The sequence below is a fragment of the Arctopsyche grandis genome, chromosome 6, assembly GCF_051622035.1.
Source record: "Arctopsyche grandis isolate Sample6627 chromosome 6, ASM5162203v2, whole genome shotgun sequence".
Classification (NCBI taxonomy): domain Eukaryota; kingdom Metazoa; phylum Arthropoda; class Insecta; order Trichoptera; family Hydropsychidae; genus Arctopsyche; species Arctopsyche grandis.
Window position 1 is genome coordinate 14495923 of NC_135360.1, and position 25810 is coordinate 14521732.

At 34.1% G+C, this 25810-nt stretch overlaps 3 protein-coding genes across 5 annotated transcripts in view; all 3 read right to left on the bottom strand.

Annotated features, from left to right (window-relative positions):
- The window catches only part of LOC143912753 (uncharacterized), a 602600-nt gene that overhangs the window by 460144 nt on the left and 116646 nt on the right, over positions 1-25810 (bottom strand). The window lies entirely within an intron of this gene.
- The window catches only part of LOC143912755 (rho guanine nucleotide exchange factor 10), a 502593-nt gene that overhangs the window by 360137 nt on the left and 116646 nt on the right, over positions 1-25810 (bottom strand). The window lies entirely within an intron of this gene.
- LOC143912757 (uncharacterized) overlaps positions 1-25810 on the bottom strand; it is a 408567-nt gene that overhangs the window by 107235 nt on the left and 275522 nt on the right. Inside the window, exon 2 of the mRNA XM_077432124.1 lies at positions 21341-22990. Within this exon, the coding sequence (XP_077288250.1) occupies positions 21341-22970 (1630 nt within the window). The 5' untranslated portion in view covers positions 22971-22990. The remainder of the gene's footprint in view (positions 1-21340; positions 22991-25810) is intronic.

Sequence of the window (25810 nt, forward strand, 5' to 3'; positions counted from 1 at the left end):
TCCCCTGCGTCTCAGGGCAGACCTGCACAACAGAATAATAGCATTTCTTGAAAAGTAAAATTGAACAAAGACATCCATATATCTGCGTGTTGAGTGCATCAAGCGAGAGAACGGCAAAAAATTTTCACGTAAAATGTTGGGTGCTTTGAAAACATTAATAAAACGGTTGCTGACGAATAATTATATGCAGAAGAAAGATAGGATAGATTAAATATATAGACAACAGATTGAAGAGAAGAAGACATAATACACACTATAATAGCATATAAAGAGCAGCAGTTCAAAAAGTAAACAGCGAACGTTCAAAATAATTAATCAACTAGAGAAAAACATCTAAAAAACAAACATAAAATCAATATCTAAACTTCAAAGAAATCAGTGTAAAAAGTGTTCAATTTAATTCGTATATGAAAAGTAATTATTTCCCTGTGAATATTCATGACAAAATAATTTAAATTTAGTTGCAAGCGAAATACATGGACTTTGAAATGTAATTAGCGTAGCGATCGCACTTATAGTTTATAATATAATATATGTATATATTATATTTGATAAAACGGCTACACTATTATGTTCACAATTTAATATTAATTATGTTTAAAGGTGTATAATTAAATATTGAGCTTATGTTCACGCTGTGAAAGGTGACTGGTTAATTAAATGCGAAATTTGCACGTATTTAAGTTTAAACGTCAAATCATTGATGCAATTATGAAACTCGGCTAGTTATGTAAGTGATAGCCATTTAATTTTGTATAAACCTTGTACGGATTTTGAGTGACGTTTCAATTTAAAATGATGTAAAATACTATGCCAATTTGGACAAACAATAAAATTTTACAATGAAAGTTCTGATTTAAGATTAGATTGCCAACACCTAAAACAGTTGTAACGGACTCTTTTTCGAAGTCTCAGGACACATTTTGTTAAATACTAAGGACTCGATTGTACTTAAAATTCAGTTTTAAACTCAGTTGAAATTCAGTTTTAATTTTCCTATTTTTAAATAAATAGGGGCGTTGAGCAGGTGCTTCTGATATCTAGCTGTCGATGACAGACGATTCCGATGATTTAGTTAATGAATGCAACTCCTCAAGCGTGTCGGAGACATTTGCTTACTTCGATTTGAGTAAATAGAAAAGTGGAAGTGCTTCGAAATCAGCTCACAAATATTGCGCCATGTATGTATGAAAAAAAAATAATAATCCAGGACGCAAATAAAATATAACGGATAGCTTCTGTTGATCTTCTTCTGAGAATTGTAGTTTAAGAAGCAATATAAGAATAGAAGACTAATTTCGTTCTTGAGTTTGTTTTAGTAAACAGTACCTCAGTAAGCTTAACAAACATACTCTCACTCAATAGAATAAACACAATATATTGTTTCATCCTTTCAGCGTTAAATGGTTACGGCTCATTAAAAATACATACATATACAGATTCTGAGGGACTTATGTGAAAATCCGGATTTGGACTATTAACGTGTGATTCGATCCATTTGGTGACCGAAAAATTGTCCATTCGGGGTTGGCTTATATATGTATAGATCGCATTATGAATGTTTCATACGTTGCGAGATATCGGCCCGAGCAGAATACCATTATCGAGAGGAGGGGGAGTGTAACACCCAAATTCGATATGAGATATCTGAAGACGAAAAAACGAAAGAAAAAAAATGGCACGTACATCTTACGCGATGCCTATTGATATTGATTATTTCCGTGCGAAAACGTTTCACGGCTGTTTTTGTGCCAGCCCTGAATATGAATGAACGCGTGCGACGAATGGCAAATATGAAACTAAGTATATATCTACTAAAATGTGCGAATATTCAAGAAAATGACACACTGACACTGTGAATTGAAATGATGTAACCGGATGTAGCGATTAGCATGCAATACCGATTTAATTGACCGGAAGAGCGTTTCGTCGTATATTTAAAAAAGTAGGTACTTATTATATAGATGGAATGTTGCACGTTTGAGTTGAGTGTGCATTTTTGACGTTGTGAGAGTGTGTCGTGATAAGGTTTTGTTACAGGGATTTTAACAGCATCGTCACGATTCCCCGTGAATAACGTATGCTAATGCATTCGAGGCGGATTTGTGGCTGAGACTGCGATTCAGTGCTTGTAAATCTGTGTTGCGCGAATTATTTAGTCTAAAAAGTGTTTTATGATGGGGCTTTGGAGTGGAGCTCGAAGCCAGACCGAGAAGTAGTTGAGTTGTAGTTTTTTTGCTCCGAGCTGAAGCGGATCGGAGTGCTGAAAATGTTGACTAATCTGCCCTTAAAGTCTGGAGCTAAATTTATCTCCTTGTAAGTTGTATTTGATAGAGTTATTAAACTTTTGGTTTTCAAATGAAATGTGGCGAGATAATTTTTTTCACACTCGCGTACGTTTTTTAAATGACCAGGATTATAAGGATTAATTCTGAAACTTAAAACCTGAATTCTAAGATGATGCATACATTCATTAAATATAAAATACAAATATGTATTTTATATGTACCTTTAAATTAAATAATCAGTAATTCATATTCAACTTTAGTCAGTAAATCAGTAAGTAGTCCAAACGTTAATTTCATTTTTTCATTTAATTTACAAATCATTCATGTTTTAAAATTTAAAAAAATATGTATTATTCACCTTTCGGTACTATCGGTAATGTATAAACAATTACCGATTGTACCGAAATATAATTGAATTGTTTTGAAAACATTGTATCGGTTTGTATGAATTCGTCGAAAAATGCGTCAACACTAAACATCGTTTTTGACTTGCCATCCAAAGGAGCTGCCAAGTGTTCCATAAATTTAAAATCAAAGATAAAGTATGATGAAAATATAAAAAAAAAACAATGAGGAATTTCTGATTTTTTTCAGAAATCTATATTTTCACTATTATTTGATAGTTTTTATCTAAAACCATCCCTTCCACACATAAAATTCTTCAAATAAAGCTTCAATCCCTAATTGTGATTAGCTCATATCCTACCGACTGGTATATATTGACCGTATATTTGTACATATTTAGACTAAATTTGTATTAAATAAAATAATTAATTTTTAAAGAATTGTTTATCAGCTTTAACGAGTTTTTATATAAGCGAGTTATAAATGAAAAATACGGCATTTTGAATAATTAAATGTCTAAATTTTACAAATTGAAATGTCAAATATTCCATAGCGAAAGCGTGAACTTATACACAGGAGTATTTAATTAAGTTTCGTAAGAGTTTCATTATAACATTTAAATTAAAAGTAATTCTCAAGAAAGCGCATACCGTGACTAATTCATTTTGTTACTCATTAATATGGGAAAAACCTTCATACAGCGAGAATTAATAAATAAAATTACAATAAGTCAGCCACAATTAGTTCCCCGAATTGTAAGCACTATATTTTTACTTCAAATTGAACTTTCACAGAACATTGGAGAGGGGGTTTCTACATACATATAAACAAATAAGAAATTCGCTCATTTGCAACATCACGAAACCACTTATTACGACTACATAATTACAGCGTCGACCAGAATATAAATATTATATTTTCGATTTACGAGAAAGGGAAAATCGTAAAATTGATTATCAAAAGATATCTCGGCCCGCACAAGCGAGTAAAAGCAATTCGTTACCTGGACAAAAAAAAAAGATCGTACGGAAATTGACAATCGGATGTGACTGGTGATTGAAATTAAGAAGCGGGTGATGAATTGCATTCGGGAGTGATTTATCGGTTCAATTTAATCAATCGACTATATTTCGCGTTATCGAATGGAGAAATCCGCCCACACACACACACATACAGTTGAACGGGTTCGGTAATAAATAAAAGCCCTTTCCAAAGGCGGGCGCCTAGGGCCCCCACGTCAGCGTCAAAGCCTTCGGCGTCATTGTCGCAATAAGTAATTCAACGGAAGCTGTGTGATGAAAGCTCCACGTGGACGCGCGCGCAAAAAGCATGTGTCAACCGGTACCAGTGCCTACGTATGGAACAGCGCGAAAGGAAAATCCGCCGGGAAAACTGCGACGACGACGTAATCTCGGGTAACGACGGATTTATTTCAATCTAGAACGAAATAAGGGGTGCAGGAGGGGGTTGGCGGAAAGCGGAACGGAGCATTTGCAGCGCGAGCTTTCCGAGCTTTTATGGACGTTTACAAATTAAATGGATTATTATGAAAATTTCTCAGAAGGCATCGTTCACTTTTGATAGCGCGAGCTGAACAAATTGTTTTACATAACTCTGTACTGTAGAGAATGCAAGTTTGTTCGCGAATTCATCATACATACAAATATATTTATTTATTTCTAAATTATATAATCGCCTTAATCTGCCTGTGTGTGTGTGTGTGCGTGTGTGTGTGTGTGCGTGTGTGTGTGTGTGTGTGTGTGTGTGTGTGTGTGTTTGTGTGTAAGTAACGCTCTCCGTAGTATAATAGTAATAATAGTTCGATTCGACATATGTATGTACGTCACAAATAATGTACGAATATAATAACGAATCACAATGTATATATATATATATATATATATATATATATATTTATATACATATACGGTTTGCTACCAATCCTCTTGGAAAATAGTGCCACGAGCATTTAGAGCTATCTACTGAAAATTAAATCATAATAATTTCTATTGTTGTTTTATATTATTTATATTTAGGTACGTTGTTTCCTATACGAATTGATTATATGCAATTGTTTCTATACATTTAATTAATTATATTCGAAATGATTCCATAATAATATTCAAAATTCAATTGATCAAGTTTTTACTTATAATATTATACATCCGATGAAATTTTATCACTAGTTTCTAAATAAATATATATGCTAGTTATGACATTTACTATTGTGGATTTATATATGAATTTAAGAGTGTGAAAAAAATCGATGTTACTCATCAGAACTTTTCAAAATTTCAATAATACATATATGTAACTATCCGTCAAAATAAAATTCAGTCCGTTTAAAATTAAATGCACAGAGTTCTATTAGAAACGAATCAAGCTCACTTGATTTATATTTTGACAATCGTTACTTTGTTTTAGTTTACATGTAAAATATATTATGTGCGTGATAGACATCATCATTTGATGGTTTTATCTCCTGCCCACACAGTTCATTACGGGATGGCTCCTATTCTAAGAAGTATTCGACTTAATGAAATCGTTGCTGGCGTGCAATCGTTGCTGGGTTACTGGCGTGCCAGAATGTGATATTTTCCACATCAATGAGCGTAGGTTATCAGAGATTATTTTAACCTATTTGTCTGGTAGCCTGTGCTCATCATTATTTTCATAATTATATTTGATGTATGAGTGAATTTTGATCTTCTCTATTCCATTTGGGCTTCATGGGGATGATTTGTATACACGGCTGGTTTACTATACATACAAATGTACATATATTGGTACTGACTGACATTCCCAATTTTTTTCCTACTATATTATTATACGTTTTGTGACTGCTTTCATTATATTTTGCTGCTATTGTTTTTTACATATTGTATGAATATGAATTTTGTTTCTGTACCTAATGTATATATATGTACATATATATTTTTGTTTTTTCTCTTTGTTATATTTTCGACCATTCGGAATTCCTGTAATGCTACGATGGTCCACACTAGAAATAAATAAATAAATATAAGAAGTGTCAACTTTGGAATTTTGACTCGTATGTAATTCACGTAGGTTAAGTATTAGAAATAAAGCATAGTAAACAATGTAGATTAAATAAACATTAATATGATAAATAAATACACGATAATCAAGTAAATTTATTGACTTTATAGCATACGAAAATGTAAAATTTAATATAAGGAACATTTGCAGCTAAATGTCATTATTTAACTAACAATACAATAGAAATACACAAATACCCACACACGTGCGCGGTGTTGGAATTATCCAATGAAACGTATCAATAAGCAATTTACCCAGAAATCATTACAGTTTCTAGTTACATGAGCATACTCAAAATCAAACGGTATCATATCTGTTGTTAGGTTGTTCGATGAACAATTATGATATAATATAAATACATATGTATGTATGTATGTGCATTTGTTCATTAACATATGTACATACATACGTATGTACATGTCAGGAGTGGAGCAGGTTTTGCCAAATCAGATTTACTATCGATACAGTATGGTATCTGATAGATGCAGCTTTAAAACCGCAGTATACATACATACATACATATGTACTTCAGGTGAAGCTATGCAACGGGTGCATAGCGAAGTGAACTAAGAGATGCAATAGTGGAACAGGGCGGCAGAGTTGCATATCAACCGGTATTATCTGAGCAAAAGTTTATTAATCCAGTAATGCAGTGTCAACATTATTTGCCGTATACGGCTGGATTAGCTATGCGGAACTTAATTAGACAAAGGGGATTCACAGTGTCCCGGAAAGCTCTTTTGCCACTAATAAAATACATATACATACATAAATATATTACATATGTATGTCAACAAATTACTTCCATACAAAGAATTTTTTACTAAAAAAATATAGTTGGATTTGTTTTTATAAATTTGTTAAAATCATAATTTTTATGTATATATTATGCATGCGCGTATGTACATATGTACATGGGTACTACATACATGAAAGATCCAGAAGAAATAGTATATATATATATATATATATATATATATATTAGAGTGCCAAGTTTCATTCATGGCCAAGTTATATGTTACAGTCCAAGTTACATTCGTTCATGAACATGATAGTTTGTTCATACACGAAGCAATCTGGTCAGTTATATTTTACACAAAAGAACGAACCAACTATATATAATAATAGGTTTAAGTATTCTGAATCATTTGCTCCATTCTCCATAGTCTGTCTTCTATATATGTATTATATATCTGAGTAATAGCGGAAATGGGGATTATAGATACGTTGTAATGCAATTTTCTAAGGGATTTCCCATTTTCAATACTTTTTGACACCTAAAGTATTTTGTTATACTTGGTGGGTTTCTATTTAAAGATATTTTTTTAATTTTAGCACATATGTACATATATAATCTATAGATTATGTATTAACAAACTCGTACGTTCATGAATTTAATCAGAGTGAATATTTTGATGAACATAATTACATATATAATACTTATCAAATCTTACGAGACTTATCAAAATACGATGCTTGTACATATTTTTTTAATATAATTATAAACATATATATGTATATTTTGAATTAAAATGTGTTGAAAATGTTTACGTCAAGGCGGAAATTAATAAATAACACATTTTTAAAAAAATTAAATGAATGGAAGGAAATTGAATAGAATAAGTAATTTCAATGAAGATGTTGTTAAAGAAAAAAATTAGGGAGCATCTCATAATTCATTTATTTATTTTTACTTTGTAAGCTTGTAGATAAGACTTTCCTTTGTGCATAAATTATTGTGATACAACACAAAATAACGTATAAGCAAAAGAAATATATAATATATAAAGCACAGTTCGAATTAAGCTTAACAGAGAAAAATTATCAAAGTTCAAGGTATTGAGGAAGGATGAAAAGTCAAAAAAAAAAAAACCGAGAAATAGAAACTCGCACTTTGTCGTCGAATAGAAAAACCACGTTCGTCATAAAAACATTTTTTACGTGCTCATAGAAATAAAAATATTTGATTTATGGTCGTCTTTGAAATTTACGAGCACGAGTTTCACCTATTCCACACTGTGAGCGCGTACTTTACTACAAGTATAAAGGTACAAGCCACACTTTTTTATTACGACTCACAAACTCGAAAATACGCTCTTAAATCACGCTCGCTACGAACCCGGAAAACTATTGTAAAATTAAAATGAAAAAAAAATCAGTAAGGGACACATCGTCACCCCGCTCAGCCGGAAGGGCGTCGTATTTTTCCGATACGGTGTAATTTTCTGGAAAGAAAAACTAGCACATTTAGAAATACGCACGCGTAATTTTTATCACAGATATTTAAATTTCATTTTTGTCGTTTGAAAAAAATCTTTACATAAAAGCGCCAACGTTCGAGCGAAAGGACATTGCGTCGAGTTTACACGGTTCAAGTGTCAGTATTGTGGTTTATATTGAAAGGAAGCTTGGGCATATTTTAAAGGATAATCCCTCGGAGTCGAGCGACCATGTAAATTCGAATTAAGGATAATCGAGTGCAGGATTCGTGGAGCCGTAAATCATTCACATTTCCATATAATTCACAGGTGAGCGGGCTCGTACGCGAACAATCGCACTTTTAGTCCCGGCCGTATTATTATATACGACACTATTTCACGTTTAAAATAAAAATAGACATTGTGGGCGTATTTTCACGCTAAAGTAGCAATAAAAAAACCAAAAGCGAAGGGCTCACTCGTCGACAACACGAGGATCTGAGAGGTATATATATATATATATATATATATATATATATATATATATATATATATATATATATATATATATATATATATATATATATATACATATGTATGTATATATGCATATGTAGGTGCATACCTACAGTAATAAAAGTTGATACTTTGAATATTCACTTTGTATGGAACACTCGTATCACATGCATACACGTGAATTCAAATTTATCGGCGATAATATGCAAGTATTTATAAATACAAAAGTACATTGTTTTGAAACTGAAACAAAACAGGGAAAATTCTCCGAAATAATTACATACATATGTAAATATTTTGTTAACAATAAGTCAAACTGAAATAATGTCTTAGCGTTTGAAAATGGACTTATTCATTTACAATAAAAGTGAAGTGTAATTTTATAATGTTACAAATAGCAATTAAAAGAAAACCCTGTATGTGTGTCAGCAGCATAGCTTGGTGGTTGCGTTACTGCTGACAACAAATCAATTTAATAAAAAAGAGTGTAAGACGGAGGAAACAATCGGTTTTCATCAACATCAAACAATTCATCTTATTTATAAGGAAATTATTAATTTTTAATCTATTAGTAGATTTACTTCAATAAAATTGGAGACTCTAGTTGACACATGCCGTAATACTATTAACTAAAGAAAATAATAATAAAAATGAGTCGGAGTCGGTTGATTTTTTACGAACCCGACTCCAATTCTGACTCCGACCCCACAGCCCTGATATTAACGCCTATTTTTAAAATTATAAAAAAGCTTAAATATTGTATTAAAACGATTCCTACCAACTGTTGGATGTTTGCATAAGTTCTTGCCAGATTTGTATGTGTACATATAGTAAACGTTTTTGCACGGCAGTGCCGGTGCTTTTTCTTTGTCAGGTTGCGTTCTTTGATTATGTAACAGTTTCATATTTTAAATTTGTTCAGATAAGTCAATTTAAGTGTGAGATCTAATTATCTAATTTGAAAGCTCTACATTTGCATAGTGGACAAATAAACAAACAAACATTCATCTTTGTATTACTATACAATTTTTTTCTTATATCACCCGTTCAAATACAAAAGGGCACAACATTGTGTAGTACCCAAACAATTTCCATTGGATATACTGTTCGACTTTTTTGACAGATTCTGACCATTTCGTATCTCGGTCTAAATCTGCGTATATGTCCGATGCACGTTTGCATCAAATCAAATCATCACACCTAATCACACAGCTAATACTCGCACAGCTACTGGATTCGGGGCTATCGGTTTAGCGAAACGTCAATCACGACCGCCATACGTTACACCCGCCGTTAAATAGAATACATTCGGTCCAATCCAATCGAGGCCCGGCCATAAATCCTCAGACAAGGCTGTATAGATGTGTATAGATAGACACAACACTAAAATGTGTATAAATAAAATATAAACCGGTATTTTATTGCGAGCGAAACCTCTCCGCTCTCGCTCTTGAGGGGTTAAAAGCAATATCGTCGACGTTGGGTTTTGTGTATGATGAATCGCCCCGATCAAAGAGAGCTGCGGGTCCATTTACACAGATGCCGCCATAAAACTAAGTGCCGGAATGTGTTGGGGCCCGCCACTAAAACCGTGGGCCGTGGGTGCCGCCGTGGACCACCATCAATTACCCCAGAAGAAGAAGAGGACCCGGAGAATCAGTCAAAAAGGTCAGAATTTCGCTCCGGTACAACGGCGCCGTTCGCTAATTACTCGGCTAATTGCTTTAGCGAGCGCGGCAATAAACATTCTGTTTAATGCTCGTAAATAGTCCGGACAAATTTCTACGAGAGACCATATTTGTAATGTCGCTTCTTAAATGTAACGTTATACAGATCGGGAAAATCGAAGCCAAAGTGAAAACTTCACTTGAATCGGCCATATGCATCTTTAAATTATAGTGATCCGCGGTCGCGATCCTTGGCAAAACTCACCGCCTGGAGTGTTTTATCCTTGTATTGATATAGGTTTGACGGTGATCGATAGCGATGATTCCCATATTTGAAGAAATGTTGAAGAAACTTGTCGAAATCATTAGATCCTACGAATTAACAATGACATGATGATACGCCTATCCCGACTAGAAAATAGGGCACGAGCACATCCCACGCTGCAGTTTTCAGTGCGTTCTTAACATTATATATTATACATACATCTTAAGTGAGACGATTATATAAAATGAAAATTCTTGTGTTTAATAATTCATATATGTATGTATGTATTTCGGATAAAACCTGAATGTATAATTTAATTTTAAATTTGAGTGAAAGATCTCATTCTCTTGAACAGGTGAAGCCGGATTGTTACTACAAATTAGAGTACAATGAATTAATTACTTTTACAATACAATTAATTAATTACTTTTTAATACAATTAATTAATTACTTTTGGCAATTAAACAGTTTGTATCTACATATGTATGTATATACGAATTTTGAAGGCACTCAGTTTAGTTAGTAAATAAATACCATTATTGATTTTTACTCATCATTTTATTTTGCCAAAGAGCACAATAGAACATCACGTTGCGAAATAAACAGACCGTTTAATTAAAATACTGACCAATTTATAACACCATATGTCTTTATTTTATTTAATGACCATTCATTACAGTAATTCATTAATTAATACCTGTATCTATTTGGTCAGTAACATCGACTGATTTGATCAGTAAATAGATGATCAATATAAGTTATATTATCGGTCACTGACTGACTGCCTTCCCATTGTCTATTTGTCAAAAATACTTGAAATAATAAGTGATTACAACAATTACTAACCATAAATACAGATCATTACAATGGTAAACTATGCGATATAAATATACACACAAATGAGAAAATGTGTTTCATCTGTTGTTTCTAATAAGACAAACGGTTGTAATTATTTGAAAGCTTTGAAAACTTAGATGTGTATGTTCAATATACACCCTTAAGATCGCTAACGAGCCAATTTCCAAGATAAAATAAGCGTACTTAAATGAACGACGTTGGAATAAAACGTATCGACGTTCCATAATGAAACAAGATAAATTGAAATTGAAACGTGCCGAGGAAATGAAACGACGAATGCATCCTGAAAATTTCAATATCGATGCGAGTTTAATTCCGATCGGTATTAATTAGCAACATCGATCGAAAAACTACTACCGATCAGAGAAAATATCCGGTTTAGGCGATTGCCGTCGTAAAACGATCGTCTTTATACGTATGTATACATATGTATGTATATATTCATGATTTATGGATCACACTGTTGGATGTACCTACATAGTACTTCTTCGATGGGATATATCGCAGTGTCGAAACTGGATTAGTGAGTAGCAGTGCGGATGAAAAGTGTATAAAGGTACAGACATATACATATGTGTGTATATCGAAAAACAAAGTGTGTACACTGTACCAGGTCATTATCGAAATTACACCATAAATCGTTATGATCTACGAGCAGTTGTTCTGAACGATGTAGTCGTACTATTATTTATTATTTTTCAAAATAAGAAATGTGTTGTGAAATTTCGAAACTTTTCGGAAAGGTTGATATTTTTGAGATTTATCGATGGCCTTCGCGTTACACTTTACAGTTTGATTTGTGCCTGCAATGTACTTACAATACATATTATTAATTCATATAAAATTTTATACGAGTGACCGAAATCATCGAAGGACATGCTACGTATTGTTCGTAAAAATTATACGGAAATTTAATTGTATTCAAAGAGAACGAAGCATAGTTAAACCTGTTCAAAAATGACAATAATCTAATCAATTTATGTATGTGAAAAACTTCAGAAATGATTCCTATTGATTAGCACATCTAAAGCTGATGAATAAGAAATTATGGTTTCCAGAAGAATTGCACTGAATAGTGGCGCAGTTTTGAGAAATCCCAATTTTCAAAGGCGCTCAAGAAGAACTTACGCAATAGAATTCTATAATAAGAAGAGGTTAGTAACTATGTTTAAAACTAAAAACTGGATAAACGTCAGGCACTTTTCAGAAATTCAAATTTCAAAAACGTCTTTATTTTTATATGTTTGTAAATATTTTTGAACTATCGTAATGGCGGAGGATCCATTTACTTATATTGATGACCAAAATGAGTAATATGGAGAGTATGAAAACGATCGGATAAGAGGCAAATTTTTTCCTGAATTGTAATCATAAGTGAAGTGTAAAAGAGGCATGTAAAAAAGGGTTAGCACCGTTCAATTATTTGACGCTTTTTCGTGGAATTCTTTTGCATTAGTTCTTCTTGAGCATTTTTGAAACTCTGCAAACTCTTGAGTGCATTTATCAGATCACCGAAATTATAATATGTAATAAAGTATACTAGTTTAGTAGAAGCAAAAGGTTTGAGCCTACTCAAAAATATGTAAAACACGTACAAGTGATTCCGAGTATGAGGAAATAATCATCATTTACTAAAATACTGTATTTAGATTATATTTTGAAACAGTTATGTATTTTTTTTTTACAATGAGGAGTCACATTAGGTTTGAGTGCAAGATCGTTTCCATCAATTGGACTTTCATGCGTGCGTTTAATGTTAATTCGTTCTCGACGAACGGATTCTCGTCTTCGGACATGTAAAATGCATTCGTAAAGTGCATCTCTTTTGAGGTCCGCTTAAAAAATACAAAAAAATAATGGATGACGAGAGACATTAGGACAGTCACGTAAACGTCTTACGGGCAAGAAAGGTCGGTCGGATTTTAGACAAAAACCGGTCGTCGTCTTCTTCGGAGCTAATTTATGGCGCAGAGCTGGCACTGTGATTAGACGTTCATTCATATTCAAAACGGATTCCACACTAATCGGCCATCTAGCATTCAATAGTTGAAAAATGCTCAAATTACAAGCTGTCAGCGTTACGTAAAACGGTGCACCGTCGCCGGTAATTAATAACCGGCCAGCCAGTGTTTGAAGTAATAAAAACTCATATATCATCGAATTAATAACGCGGCCAGAGTGTTGAGACTCTTCGGCCTCCCTGTACTGCACAGAGCTTTTATCGTGCCGATCGATTCATTTTTTTTTCGCTTAAATTAACAAACAAAAAAATCACTTGTGAGTCTTGAAAGACTGTGTACGAGGTGCTAGACGCGTGACATGACTAATTTTTGAGGCGTCATCAATCATGACGGTATGATTCTATTAAAAATGCATTATGCAAATGCTTTCTTGGAAGAATTAGATGTGATTTTCCTTATGAGTCAAATTGCAACTTTACAATGCCGTCAGCTAGCTCGTATCTTTTCCAATTTATACAAATAAAATAAATCATTTTTATTTATCGTCGAATGAAAAATATCTAAAGAACAGTAGAACTAATAAAACACATTTGACAGGCGTTCAGCGACCGTACAAGTGCACAACGTTTATGATTTATTAGTGTACGTATTATTATTCAGGTATTGTATACGTTTCCGTCAAAATATTTATTGCTTATAAGATAGTGTGAATTCAAGTAAGTAATGAAAAAATATGTACATACGTATATCTAGTAAAAATATAATTTGGAATAAATAACTCAATTGACGCTTTACGGGTGCAAAGTCGAGCGGAAATGTTAAGCACAAAAAATGTTAATGAACTATGAAGTTAGTCGAGCGTTTTAAACTTCAATTAAAAATCTTAATAAAACTTCTCAATTTAATTTTATATGAACTATTCAAAATTAATTCAATTGGTGTACGTCGACGTGACAGAGTGGAGACTTTATTATATTTTTTTGCGGAAATAATACTTTTTTATATACATATATATTTACGAACGTTTGTTATCGGCGACAATGGCGTCGGGAACCGGAAAAAGACAGTGGCGTCGATGGCAATGATTGAAAATTCATTATTTACACGTATATTTTCCTAGGCGCCGAGGGTTGGAAAATGCGTCTGTCGTAAACGGTTTTTGTCATTTCCCGCCTGCGGCAGAGGAAAATTCCCTTTTTGTTTTCCTTTCGTCAGTTCGAAGACGACAAAACGTTATACCAGATGAGATGACATGTCGAATCCTCGTTTTTTTGTACTCACCCTCCCATTTCCTCATTTTTTCCATTTATTGACCTTCCTCTTTCTTTGTACAAAAGACACATACAAAATTTTATACAACATTTCGTCGGAAAAGAAAAAAAATACAAATAAGATTTTCAACATTTACTTATCGGACACTTAGACGAGTTAGATTGATATGCAATGACACAAAACACGACACAAACTATTTATAAATATAAACAAAAATCTAAAATTACGAAACATATTTCTGAATTGGTATTTATCTATTCTAAGATTGAATTTCAAATGTTTAACGATTTGATGAGTCTAAAACTATGTATGACACAATTATTTTACAATAAGATTTCTATGGAGAAAAACTGAAATTTTCCACCAAATTTATATATCTCTAAATTAATATTTACCGTGGCGCCATTACGGTTTTTCCTCAAGTTGACATCTACATAAACCCAAATTTCTATATATGAACTTTACAAAAAATTGTAATATTTATAAATTCTAATTTGCATACATTCAAATAATGGTGACAAATGAGGATAGATTGCCAATTTGTTTGGAACCGTTTCAACAATGAAATCAGATACATTGGAACACTCTGATAGGAAATGATCAATCTGAAGTCACATACATACAAATATCCAAGGTCTGGTCACTAGCATCAGGTCAGAGATTGAGCCCATGACTTCTCAGTTGATAGCATTATCCTAATAATATCTAACCTAACCCAACTTAACCACTGAGCTATGTTGCTGGTTTATTAACTATTAAACTTTCTTCAAGATTGGAATTTTTATTTACATATTAAGGTTTAAGAATTTAAGATTCAAGTATTTGATGATCTGGCCAGCACCACCAGGTCAGAATATGAACTTACAACCCTTCAGTTGATAGTATTATACGCTAACCTCTGAGCTGTGTTGCTGGTTACATATATAAGACTAATATAAAATGTACATGCATATAAGAAACTCGAGCGGTATTTAAAAAGTTGATTCGGAACTTTATCAACTAATCTGTAGCTGTAACTGTTCATAATATCGGCAATTAACGTCTAATAAAAAAATTACCCAACCTTCAGCATATAAATTAAATGCAATAAAAACTACTACCGAAGTCGTATATAATAGTTTTATATTAGTAAAATACACTATCGAGATTGAATCTGACGACATTTATTAATCTAATAACAGTCATATTAATGTATCAAAACATTTCCCCCCGTTGGAAGCAGGTAAAAAGGACGTGAGAACTCATAAGGTAAAGACTCACCGCTAAAGGACCAGAAGCCGCGGAAAAAAGGATACAAAAACATAATATAATAGTGAGTTCGAATCGAGTGCCGCTTAGGTGCAGTCAATGGGGGTCTAAATGGTCACCGCAGTCATAATATAATGGGAGGCTAATGGGCCGGGAAACGATAGAATTTATTTGGATGCGGCCTTTTATAAGGCCGGCTTATCTCGGCCTGGAGATATGCCGGTCGAGGCCCATTAGGGCTTCGAAGGAAGGCCCCACAAGCCCCAGAATGGGCTGGCCTATCAAAATAGTTATGAGGTTTAATTAATTTATTGGCGACGGCTGTCGAGTCGAACATATGTACGGGGAGTGTCCTATAAGTAATGTTTCGGCCTTTCTGTATTGAATTTACACCGAGAGGAAATCTGAAGCCGACTCTATCTGACAATCATCAAAGTTTATCGATCTGATTGTGATAGTCCATAATCCCAAATAAAACTTTTAAAATTGCGTCAGCTTTTAATCAACCGAATGAAATGGAAGTCTATATATGTACTTGGTATATTTTTAGAATAAATTATTATATATAACATATCAGCCGTTATATTTGAAAGTGACACAAGTCCATTGTTCTGCATTTCAAGAAATATTTCGCAAAACATTAAATATGATGCTTTACGTTTAACAACATTGAAAAATACTGGGGGGCATGTAATACGTTTATCCTGCTTTTCCGAGATTCTGGACATATCAAATTAAAATAAGTGATAACAATTTGTGAATAAAGTCAAGCTGAAATAGTTTTTTTGAAACCGAAAATTGTACTTTTGACACTTTCAAATTTTTTTTTTAATACGAAAATATGAAATAATATACTATAATGAAAATTTTAACATCAAAGCTATGTACATATTGTTCATAAAAACTACGGTATAAAATTTATTTATTTATTATGACAGTCATTAGAATGGTAATAAAACACAAAGTCAAAGCGAAATTTTTAAGTCTCTATAAAGCATCTTAATTAAATTAAAAATGATAAAAAGATTTTTTAAAAATTAAGATTCATATGGAAAATATAACAACTAAGACCAATATGTATGAACTTGTAAGTAATATTTAATTAAGTAAATTTCACTACGATGTAAATCATCATCATCATCATCTTCAGCCATTCACCATCCACTGATATAATATGTATGTACATATATGAGTGGCTCTTACTTTACACTTCAAATTTTGTATGTAGTTTTCACAGAAAATTAAACTAGTATTCACTGAAAAATCAGTCTCTTGATAAGTTTCAGTGTCAATTTTCAATTTTGAGCTTTATTTTACGAATCAACATTTTTTTGGGCAAATTCAAGATCACTAACATATGTACATACGTACATATGCAGTTTCTTAAAGTATATGTTGAATTTACATGGATACAGTGACATCTTTGGGCCATTTTTTGATCTTGAGTGCGCTCCATATGACAAAATTTGTTTTTAATTAGTTTCACTTAGTTCGTTAATTAAATTCCTGACTGTCCGAAATTTGTGAGCTGAACCACTTCCACTTTTCCGATTGCTTTAATGTTTTACCGACATACGGGGGTAAGTTCTGATTAAAATATGATAAAGTCTTCGACATGAAGCTAGAAGAATTCAATCATTCACGAAAATTACATTGAAATCGTCTGTCGAAAAGAGATGATGAGAGCTATGTAGCTATCCAAACGCGGCTTTATACCACTACTACTTAACTTCACAGAATAAATTTTTCACACTATCTCATATAAACAAAAGGTATTACAAACATTCATACATATACATTTTTAATTCGCTAATAATAAATAAAGTTAAAATGCTGAAATTCGCGGCTCGTGTATCGACGTCTTATGGCCAAACGCCGTTTGTGCACAACTGTCAAAAGTTGCAACCCTAAACTAAATGCATACATAAATTCGCTTTCTATCGTAAAAGTTTCATATATGTAGCTATGTAGTATTATATCATGATTTGTGCGTTGATGAATGTTTGAATCAACCAATCAAATGATTTGTGACACAAGTTGGTCCAATCGAGCGCTGTTTTACCTTTTTTTTTTTTAAGCTTTTACATGCGACCTTTTCCCACAGCGCCCTTAGTTACTATAGCAGATTTAGTATGTACGTATGTATATGATATAGGGTTTTAGTTATGTACGAAGTACATGTATAGACGATAACAGTTCGAAAGCGATCCTACATACATACATATATAATAATCCATTACACATTTGTCGAATACGATATTAAACTGCGAACTTATCCATAATTTAAATCGCGTAGGCGTGATGACGAGATCGTCGAGATAAACCTTTTACGTATTTATCTGCCCCCGAAGTGGCCGGGATAACCCTCGTAAAGCGCACAGTCACTCGGCACAACCGCGCGGTCAGATTTCACCCGTCGCGCATAAATCTCACCTTATAAGGTTAAGCGATAAATAATTCTTTCCTGGGGTATTTCTTGCCGGTGCTGGTGATGCGAAACGGCGACGGGTCAGTTCGCATTCGAGAAGCTTTACGACGGCGAAAGGGTTGAAAGGAATTCCGACTCTCGGTTGCCAATGCCAATAGGTGAAACCGACTATACATATTTACATTTACATAAATCCTCAATGAAATTGCATCGAATGGGGCGAACCATCATTGCTCGCTTGATTTACTACATCTAAGTTCTACAAATGTCCTTTGAACGGGAATATGGTATATTTATGTATACATATGTACATACGTAATACACACATAATACGTTTATTACAGTTGAAGAGTCAACGCTCGTACAAAGTTCATCTCATTGTAGCAAACTTTATGGACAAAGTGCATATAATAATTACTGCATTCGTGTGGTGACTGTTATCAAACGTAGATGATCAAGTACACTACGTGCAACTTTTCCCAGCAATTATTATTCGCGAATCGAGTGCATTCGCACGAGTACTAGTAAGTGCACTTTTTGCATACGGCACGGCACACTCTCGCTCAACGACCTCACATATCAAGTTGATTGGGTTCTGGACTATACCAGAGTGCTAAATATTATATAATATATACATATACATATAATATTAACCATCAACATACATGCTTTCGATTGTGTGCTCACGGGTTCAATCCCTGGTTTTGTTGCTGGCCAGAGCTTGGACATGTGACTCCAAGGTCGATTGTTTGATTGGTCGATGTTCTTTTAATTTATCTGATTTCATTGGAAACGGTTATATCAAATTGGCAATCTTGTCCTATTTTTACTAACCTCTTTTACGTTTCTTAGCAAAATTTAAATTTACTCAATTTGTCTCTATTCTGAGCAACATTCATCTTACACCACACATTTTTCTTATGTCATCCACTCATTTAACCTAAGGTCTTCCTACTCTTTTTTCACTATTTTGGGTATCAATTTCTTTATTCACCTTTCATTGATTCTTTCTACGTGCCCATTGCCATTTTAATATCTTCCACTTTCACAATATCAACTACATACCTGTCATACATTTTACTAATTTGTTTCTCCTCAAGATGATAAAAATACAACGTTCAAGTTTCGGATTAAAAATCTAATATATGATTGTATGTATGGATATGTAATGTGTTTTATAGTCCGAAATGTAAAAGAGTGTTGCATATCATTTATTTGTAAAATCATACATTGATGCAAGTAACGTCCACATTACATGTTGATTAAAATGTGTAATTATGTAGTCGGCTTTACGACACGATTAATTTCGGAGCTCTTGTTACGTTATCTATAATGGAGCAGAGCCGCAGTCCAAATCACCTGTTCCAAATGTAACGTCTTGTATATTCTATAATTTACAACGTGGGAAAATAGTGCGTGAAAGTGATGCAATAACAATTAAAAGTGGCTGCAAAACGTATCATTATCCGGTGCGGAATGTAACGTCTTCGCGACCGACCGAATACTTTATCAGAGTCTGTGATCTTGATGTTGCGGTTTGCGGATGGACAGACGAACGGTTGAGTTCGTCTGTCCAGTCGAATATTCCAATATAAATAATTCAGGGCCGAAAGGATCAGATAAGAGATCGAGCGATTTTTCGGTTTAATTGCACGTTAGCCCTCGGGTAACGATCTGATTTTTTTCGAAAACTAATGGAAAAGTGAATACATACAGGTCAAAATGGGATCATAATATATATGTACATATATCTGAATTACTTAAATTGAAAAAATTAAAGGATGTGTGGTTAGCTAATCGGCAAAGTTATTCAATGAATAAAATTGCAATGTCTTCATACTTTTTGGCAACCGTGAAACTACTGTTTCGTTGAAACTATAATACATTACTAGGAGTTATAAATGTATGTAGTATATTATAATGAAAAAACAGTATGATGTTGAAAAAATCTCAGCGCATTGCGGATCAGGGAAAATGTGAAAATATGTAACACTCTTGTAATTTAATATGGTTATGAAAGTTTCCGAATATGGAATTTAGGGTACCATTATGAAACGTTATTTATTCGTATAAAATTGAAAAGCTCTACTACACATGTACATATGTATATATCGTATATACGGTAACGAATTTTAACCCTCGACTGACGCATGAAATAAGACTCGTTAAAAGCTTTCAATTCATTGTTCGATATGAATATTATATTACGACAGTCACAAAACCGCGGCGAAAAATCGAAGACGTGACACATTTTCCGGTACGAAAAATTCTAAATAGACGACATTTAAAAGGAAATCTTTTGTTGCGCAATGAAGAATAAGGTTTCATTTTTTCTTCTCTTTTTTTTGAGCTGTGTTGCGAGAAGTTCGATAAACGCAAAGGGCGCCCATTGAGAAGCCCTGGATGTGACGTCACGCTTTTTATTCCCATCTTTGGTGCGCGTTTCGGCTCAATGTCGAAATACATTACGTTTTTCCGTTCATAGAAATTTTTATTTTTTAGCAAGCATCTGACGGTTTTATTCAAACGAAAGCAGAAAAGTGAACTAAATTCACACATAAGAAAATATATAAACAAATACATATGTATGTATTCAATTATGTGCTTAAAATATAGTACATACCATATTGGAAGAATATACATATGTTCATAAAAAATTGGATATGTTCATATTCGTTCCACTTTTATATGAAAAACATTTCTGGAATACGACGAAAACAGAAATGCGACAAAGAGTCGCAAAAATAAATAATAAAAAATGGCAACGCATTGAAACGTATTAAAGATTGATTGATTGATTGAAGCTTTCACTTGTAAATACACAGTTTACTGTAACGATTCCAGTACATATATTTATATAACAAAATCTTTATATAACAAAATAACATATAATATAGATGTGTGTGTAATTTGTAGAGACGACACATGTAAAAACAAATGCATTAAGCGTAAAATATCGATACGTCATGCAACATTAAAAGAGGAAATGCATCTAGGGAAATTATCTCGGCGAGAGGCATTTTATTTATATCAATAAATACAGTAGAACAGGAAACCCCAAATTATATACAAATCAAAAAGGCGAACATTAAATTATACGGTCCGATTGTGAGCTAACCCCTCCCTCAGTTAAGTCTCGGTGTGTTTTCACAGGGCGATAATTATCCTGATGCATTAGAAAAATCCTTATTTACATAATAATATTGTGTAGGATTGAAAATTGTAAAGACTCACCGGAGAGACCCGCCTTGTTGATGCTGTTCGAGCTGGAAAAGCCCGGTATCTTCTTCCACGCCTTCTTGCTCCAGAACCCGCCTGATTTTGGGCCGTTCGTCTCGTTTACGACACAATTTTGACTTTTGCTAGGCAGTATAGCATTGTCCGACTTCCTGGCGCACTGGTTAGCACACTCGTTCGTCCTACCGTTGTCCTTGTGGTCTCTTGCTTCCAGAATCTTCACGCCCCTTCCCGATCCGTATATAACCGCGGGAGGGGACGCTCTAGGTAAACTGAGAGAGCCTCTGGGCTTATACCTCAGACTGCCTACGTAACTGGCTCCACTACTGCTGCCGCTGAATCCACTGTCCAAATCTGGGGGGTGACAACTGGCGGGCGATAACAATTCGTCCGTGGGTCCCACCCTCAACAATTCCTCCAAGTTGTCTCCCCCTTCTGCCTTTTCTGAATCGGGTGATTCCGATTCGGGCATCAGCATCGCCTCCACGGACAGATTTAGCTCTCCTAATATCCTTTTGTGCCTGTTTTCCACCCTTCTCACCTCCTCCTCTACGATACTCTGGTTGAGAGATATTAACGATTGCTGATGGGCCGTCCTATGCTTAGGGCAGGCGTTTCTCGCCCCTTCCGTTATTTCTTCGTAAATGTTCTCCTCAGTTCCGTACCTTGTTAAGTAAGTGTGCCTTAATGCCCTCTCCTTAGGGATAAGACTCTTCGGTATATTAGTTGGTGTTTTTTGACAACAATTATTCGATCGGGACGATCCGGGAGCAGAAGAACTCAAGCGCCTAGAACTAGCGCCTGGTTCGTAATAAGCGTAAGAGTAATCGCTAGGTTCGAAGCGTTCCATAGTTGCAGCTATATTATCACGATTCCACTGGACTGAATTTTCTCTTTGGGATGCTGTCATAGCAGCGAATCTAGCTGGTAAGATCTCATCCAAGTCCTTAGCGCATCTTTCATCCAGAGAAAGTATCGTATCGCCATCATCCGGATATTTGGAATTTTTCAATTGATATTTTTTGGAACTATAACTCTTGTGGTTGCACTCTTTAGGCGATCCGCCGTCTTTGGGAGGATAGTTGTGCACTTCTGCCGTTGTGAGTATGTGATCGTCGGCGATGTAAGGTTGACAATGTCGTTGGTCCGGCACAGGTTCAGATGACGTGTGCATGTGATGATGCCTGTGATGGCCGAAAGTCTTCGACTTTTGCACGTCGTCCGAGTAGCACTTGATGTGTCCGTGCCGAGAGCTGGTGGCGAAGTGGTTCCTCTCGAATACCCGCCTGTCGCAGTGGATGTCATCGTGGTAGTTGCGGTGGTTGTTGTAGCTCTGGCACTCGTCCTCGTGGTCCAGGCACGGACTCTGGTGGTGGTTGGAGTAAGAGTGGGGCGAGTCCTCACGCATGCAGTCCTTCAAATCGAAGTCCTGGTCGTTGAAGTTGTTGTTGAGATGTTGCTGTTGCTGTTGCTGCTGCCTTGGGGGTGGGTGGTGGGGTGGCGGTGGGAAATGTAATAGAGGTCGGCAAGGTTGAGCTGGAGGTCCTGGAGGAACATAGCGGCCACAATAGATGGCCTCAGCCTCGTCTACCGGTGACATCACGCGACGACCACAACGCTGATCCATAGCGCATCTTATGGCCACACCTGAAACAAAAAATATTCAATTTTAAATCAAATAATGATAACAAAAAAATGCAACGAATCAAAACCAAACATAATGATTAGCTACAAAATTGTTCAATTTCTGATAAATATTATTTTTGAATTAATTTTAATGAAAAGTTCTTTGATTCAACCCAATAAATTTCACTGAAAGCTTGAATGAAGCAGGGAAAAACAAATTCATACAGTCTTTTTTGCATATACGAATCTAACAAACATTGATACATATATAAATGTATGTAAATTGATATCTATTCAGAAGCAAAGAATACATGTTACCTACAAAAAATATGAGAATCTGTATTATTGAAGAAGCTTTGTATAATTTTAAGTATAATATCGTGGGATTTAATTTTTCTAACTTAGAGGAATGCATGTATGATGAGGTTGGTAACATGTAATGTGACGCTTAGATCGTTGCGGTACTCCGATTAGTAAACAAGGTTTTAAACCGCTCAACGAGTCTCATTTCACAGTATCGTCTGTCTCTTTAAAACCAGATCCTACAATATATACATATATGTATATTTACAAACATATAAATTTACAAATTTAGTCTCGAAAACTAAATTAATGATTTTGACGAATCAACTAGATATGAATTCATATAAAAATTGCAACAAATGATTAAATAGTTCACGAAAGTATCTACAGTTAGAAGTTATAGAGACTACAGAGATATGTTTATGACAATTATAAAGCATGGTTATAAATACATCTATATAATGTACAATATTAATCGAGATATATGAAAGGTTTCTTTTATGTGAAGCAAACCTTATGAAGATAAAATAAAAAAAAACAAACCGTGTTATTCGAGTTTAAAATATGCTAGATGCCTGAAGGACAAGTTACAAAGAAAATACACAATAATATACCCGTACAAATACATAGTATACGTGTTTACCTAAAATATTATTCAAAAGTTCCCGGATCCATAACGATTTACCTCCTAAAATAACATCAGTTGATTAGCTTAATATACTCCGTAACTTTATATAATCAAAATAACACCGTTTAAAGCGACGCGCATGAAAGGAACGAATCTCTCCTCTTCTAAGCATCGTGCGTGTTTTTTTCTCGATTCGTTCGAAACTGTTATTTTCAATTAGTTTCAATCCCGACACACGTACTTAATAATATGATCCCACTTTATTTTTTCGACGACCCGAGCCGCTAACTACCCGAAAATAATATTTCATTAACTTTTTTCAATGGACACACATCCTTTGTGCAGCACAACAGTCGAAAACAAAACGCAGGAAAAAACTACACAGGTAATAAGTCATGACTAATGATGATTCGACGCACAGACAAACGATGAGCCGTCAATGTCAAGTAATGAATGACAAATTAACCGGCGGCATCTTGTCGCTATTTGTATATGTATGTATGCAATGAATTTTCAAATTAAATATACATTTACAATGTTTTGTACATATTGTACAGAATGGAATCAAGACTTAATTTTAACAGTGATGAGTGTTAACTTTAACAGACACACGTGTCTATCTGAAATCGTTCAAGTTTTCCGTATTCGAAACGGTTTGAGTACCTTTGCTGAAGCATTTATGACTGTTCGAAAACATATTGACGAGGTATTAACACCTAATAAACGAACAAATGACACACAGAAATGAGGCTATGGCTATAAAATGTCTATTTTCACTTAATATACATAAACAAAATAACAACGCGAATGACTTTTACTATTTCCAGTAAATTTTTATGACACAAATGTTGTAAATTATAAAAAAGAAAACAAAATGATCTGCTTTTGAATATTCATTATAAAATAATTGCTCAGTGTAATTGGGATTGTAAATTAAAGATTACCGGGTTGACATGATACGAGTAGCTTTATAGCGATACCAAGTTGAACGTCTAAAACATTCAAAAACGGTTTTTATCACCTATTGCCACGCTACTAGTAACGTCCAAGCTATTTGCATCGTGTCAACCCAGTAAAGAATTTTTCATTTACAATCCCAATTACACTGAGCAACAAAAAATCCCGTTTTTGAATTTTAGAATCGGCAGAAAATTGTTGACTCCTTCATTCGGACGCTCTCTTTCATTAGTTGAAATGCTTCAAATGTATTGAAATAATGTTCATTTTAATAATTAGTAGTCTGAATTGGGTAACAAGAAAATATATTTTTCATATTATATTAAAACTATTGGAAGTATGAACCAAACAAATCCCAAGAACATCAAACATTACAGGTGAGCGCGTCATGGATGATGACTAGATTTTTTCTAGGGATAAGGGCAGAGGGTTTTACTATTGTTAATTTCGTAGAAAAACCATTTTTTTGCTCGCTTACTTTGAACACTATTGGAAATTATTGTTATTTGCAATTGTCCTGACGACCATCCGATGTCTATTGATGACTAAAGACCGGACCAACTTTCGGCCGTTCAATGTTCATTGTTCATTTTTATGATGAACCTTTTTTTATGCTCTCTAGCTTTGTAGTTTGCCCTGTTTCCTGGAAAATAGACTCAAAACGCCATGTTTCCGGGAAAAAGCACGCTTCCGGTCCTACTTCTATTGATGACACAAAGTAAAGTGACATGAATAGTTTACTTAGTAAGTATGTAATACTGTTTTATTTACACGTACATACTTAGTAAGTATGTAGGTGTAAATAAAAAGTGGGTGTAAGCATATGTAAGTATTCACCGAAGGCGTTGCCTTTTAGTACGTTTTACGGTAGTTAATAATAGTTTAAATAGTTAATGCCCATTACGTCAATGTGATTAGGACATGCGAGACGAATACTGTAACCTAATTGGCCA